The following is a 4321-nucleotide window of genomic DNA, read 5'->3' as shown; positions in this document are numbered from 1 at the left end:
AGTCTGTAGAGATGAGAAGCTAAACGTCAGAGGTCAAAATGGAGATTCTTTTGTGCAGTGGTAGGAGCATTGCCAGAGGATGCTAGGACACTACTCTTCTGTCAGAATATTCTGAGGAAGATACAAGGACGCTCCTCTTCTGTTAGGATATTCTCAGGAGGATGCCAGGACGCTCCTCTTCTGTTAGGATATTCTCAGGAGGATGCCAGGACGCTCCTCTTCTGTTAGAATATTCCGAAGAGGGTGCGAAGAGGGCGCTCCTCTTCTGTTAGAATATTCTGAAAAGGGTACTAGAAAGCTCCTCTTCAGTTGGAATATTCTGAGAAGGATGCAAGGACGCTCCTCTTCTGCTAGAATATTCTGAAAGGGGTACTAGAACGCTCTTCTTCTGCTAGAATAGTCTGAGAAGGATGCCAGGACGCTCCTCTTCCGTTAGAATATTCTGAGAAGGATGCAAGGATGCTCCTCTTCTGCTAGAATACTCTCAGGTGAATGCCAGAATGCTCCTCTTTTGTTAGATTATTCAAAGGAGGATGCTAGGACGCTCCTCTTCTGTTAAAATATTCCAAAGAGGCTGCTAAGGCGCATCTCTACTGTAAGAATATTCTTTAGATGATGCTAGGACGCTCCTCTTCTGTTAGAATTGTTGAAATTGTATTTTTGTTGAACCTTTATTATATACAGGTTGGTCGATTATAAGCAATTTCTCATTCACAACGACAACCTGGGTAAGCATTATATAATATAATACAATAGAATGTAACGAAAAGCGTGCAAGAACACTCCGCTTCTTTTAGAATATTCCGAAAAGAATGCTAAGACGCTCCTCTTCTGTCAACATATTCCAAAAAGGGTGCTAGGACACTTCTCTTCTGTCAAAGAATATATCGAGGAGAGTACTAGGACACTCCTCTTCTGGTAGAACATTCCAAGAAGGATGCTAGGACACTTCTTCTGTCAACATTTTCTGAAAATGATGCCGGAAGCTCCTTTCCCCACATAATTCTAAGAAGAAAACCAGGATGCTCCTCTTCTGTTGGCTTGTTTCTTGGAAGAAGCTTGGAAGTTCCTCTTCTGCTCTGCTGTTCCAAAGAGGATGCCAGGACGCTTCTCTTCGTTCTATTCTGAGGGGATCATTGCTCAACATAAACCTGCCTGCTCCCAATCTGTTCATTCCAGAGGGTTTCCAACACTCCTGACCATTCTCTGGCTGTACCACATGGACTTGTTTTTTTTCTTTTTGTTTAAAGTTCTGTTGCGGCTCCTCTATCATCACTATCTTTCTGACAGTCATATCTCTCACCTTTGGTCCTGAAAGGCTGTCTCCTCCTCAACGCTCAGCTCCCTCCTCATGGTTCCTTCAATCTCTGCTGCCAAGGAGTCCTGTCCCAACAGTTAAACAGATGGTTTCCCGAAGAGAATTCCTGAAATGTTCCCATCTTGTCTGTCAAGATGAGGTCAAACTTGTTCCTCACCATGGGGTAGAGTCCATACGAGAAGTGACGTCTCATCCCAGAGGACGGAGTGTTTCTATTGCGAAGCTCTTTGATCTCCTCCTGGGATTCGTGAAGCATTTCTACACACTCAGCATTCCGGTCTGAAAGCTCGTTCAGCTGCAGAGAACACAAAATATGAATGGTCATTCTTGTTTTTCATTCAAATCTGTTCTGAATCATCTGTGGAGGTTCTACCTCAGCTGTGAGCTGTCTCTGGGCGTCTTTGGAGGCCTGCAGATGGATCCTCAGCTCCTCTTTCTCCAGAGCCAGCTGCACAACAATGTGAGGTTTGACTCAAGAATGAGGTTTTCCGTGACAAAAGTCTGTTTTTCCTCACCTCCTTCACTCTGTGCTGCAGCTCGACTATCTGTGCGAGCAGCTGCGCGATTTCCTCCTGGTGTCTGAGCAGCGCCTCGTTCTTCTGAGCCAGTTCGTCCGTCAGAGACACCATCTGGCTGTTGGACTCCCGGAGCTCCTTCACGCAGTCGCTCACGAGCTGCTGCTCCTTCTCCTCATACGTCACCGTGTCTTTTTTCAGCTGACAAGCCTAAAGAACATAAAAAACACGTCAAGGCTTTGATGCATTTTATCGTCTCGCTCACCTTCCACTGGGAAGGTCTCGTACCTCGGTCCTCAGCGCCTGGTTCTCCTCCTCCAGGTCCTGCAGCTTGTTCTGCAGAGACTCCAGCTGGCTGAGAGCAGCGGCGGCAGTGACGCTTCCTCCGGGCAGCTGCGGCTGTAGCTGAGGCGTGGAGATGCTGGAGTCGGTCTCGCTTTCCTCCGAGGCGTTGGCCACCATACGGAGCAGCTCGTCCTTCTTGCTGAGCTCATGCTGCAGCTGGTGAACCTGTCCAGGAGTTTGAAAAGTTTTGGATTGCTTTTTAAAGGCTGTTGGATAAATCAAACCTGAAATACAGACAACTCAGGATGAGTCTACCTGGTCGACGGCTTGAGCCAACTGCTCGTCCAGGGCCTCGTTGCGCTCCTGCAGGAGGTGATTCCTCTGCAGGAGCGACTGACCGATCCGGGCCGCCAGCTCCAAGTCTCTGTCCCTCTATTTGAAAAAACAATCGAAACTCATCAGGTTGTGGTCATGGCACACAGTAAAATGTAACTCAAGGTCATAAGAGCAAAAGAAAATTAAAATTGTTTTTTAACACTGGCCACATATTAGAACAAAAAGACAGGTACAGTACAGGACGCAGTACAGTGTTTTTTTTATGCCAGATGCCCTTCCCGACAAAGCCCTGTATTTTATCTGACAGTACAATGGGAGTTCTTATTCTGTAACCTGGACCCGTTTCCTCTTTCTCTGGCTTTTTGATGCAAAATCAATGCTACTGGAAATAGAACAGACGGACGTCAAGCACTGACATGACGAAGGAGATGTAAATATTGTGATAGATTAATGAATGTTCTATTTTTTGTGTCGACAAAATGGAGGTGGAGCACAGATGGACCAGTGTAAATCCGCTGGCAACCACTGTTGTTTGCCACCTAAATGAGCAATCCTTAACAGTCGCTTAGACAACAGACCTTAGATACAGACCACCCGACCTTAGACTGACCGGCCGAACACAGACTGGCCGAATTTAGACTGAACGATCTTAGACCGACCGACTAAACTTAGACTGACTGACCTTAAACAGACCGACCGGCCTTAGACTGACAGACCGACTGAACTTAGACGGACAGATCTTAGATCGATCGCACTTGGACCGACTAACCTTAGACCGGCCGAACGAACCTAGACCGAATGAACTTAAACCGACCAAATGAACTTAAACTGACCGACCCTAGATCGACCGAGCAAACTTAGACTGACCAATCTTAGATCGATTGCACTTGGACCGACTAACCTTAGACTGATCAAACAAACTTGGACCAATCGAACAAACTTAGACCGACCGAATGAACCTAGACCGAATGAACTTAGACTGACCGACCCTAGATCGACCGAGCAAACTTAGACTGACCAATCTTAGATCGATCGCACTTGGACTGACTAACCTTAGACCGGCCAAACGAACCTAGACCGAATGAACTTAAACCGACCAAATTAACTTAAACCGACCGACCCTAGATCGACCGAGCAAACTTAGACTGACCGAACAAACTGAGACCGACCAAACGAACCTAGACCGACCGACCCTAGACCAACTGACCTTAAGCCGTCTGACCTTAGACAGAGCAACTGACCTTCGACCGACCAACCACACACAGACCGACTGAACTTAGACTGACCAACCTAAGACCGACCAACTGACCTTAGACCGACTGACCTTAGAGAGACAACTGACCTTAGACCGACCAACTACACACAGACCGACTGACCGACTGAACTTAGACAGACCAACTGACCTCAGACAGACCAACTGAACTTAGACTGACCAACCTTAGACCGACTGACCTTAGACTGATCTTAGACAGACAAATAGGCTCTTTAATAATCCCTGAGGAAATTTAAAAGTGGCTGAAAATAATAATAAAAAAACTCACACATACAAACACAATAAAAACAATAAAAATCAATGGATTAAATGAATTAAAAGACATTGCTTCTTGGATGCTCGGCCAGAGAGTTGTATTGCCTGATGGCACGAGGAACAAAACATTTCTTCAGTCCGTCTGTGGAGCAGTGCTGCAGTTCACTGCTGTCCCATAAAATGAGGTGTTCAACTATTAATGCTTGGGATTTTCTTGTGTTTTGTTCATCATTTCCTTTAAAGTTTTATTGTTATTGTTACTGTTATTGTGACAACAAATTAGCTTTGAGCTTTTAAGTCCAATGAACGTGTCATTATAGACATTGCTTGACAAACTAA

The 4321-nt window shown here is 45.7% G+C and overlaps 1 protein-coding gene across 1 annotated transcript; it reads right to left on the bottom strand.

Moving 5' to 3' along the window:
- Positions 1 to 1225: 1225 nt before the first annotated feature.
- LOC112138472 (trafficking kinesin-binding protein 2) lies at positions 1226 to 3852 on the bottom strand (the record flags this gene model as incomplete). The annotated part of the gene is made up of 7 exons (XM_036211296.1): positions 1226 to 1383; positions 1476 to 1613; positions 1692 to 1766; positions 1834 to 2043; positions 2122 to 2343; positions 2434 to 2550; positions 3797 to 3852. Coding segments are annotated over 7 exons (902 nt in total), but the record flags the coding sequence as incomplete, so codon positions are not given.
- Between the last annotated feature and the right edge of the window lie 469 nt (positions 3853 to 4321).

This window comes from Oryzias melastigma, unplaced genomic scaffold (genome assembly GCF_002922805.2).
Source record: "Oryzias melastigma strain HK-1 unplaced genomic scaffold, ASM292280v2 sc02333, whole genome shotgun sequence".
Taxonomy (NCBI): Eukaryota; Metazoa; Chordata; class Actinopteri; order Beloniformes; family Adrianichthyidae; genus Oryzias; species Oryzias melastigma.
Note: the sequence above shows the minus strand (reverse complement) of the source record. Positions and strands in the feature narration are given on the sequence as shown.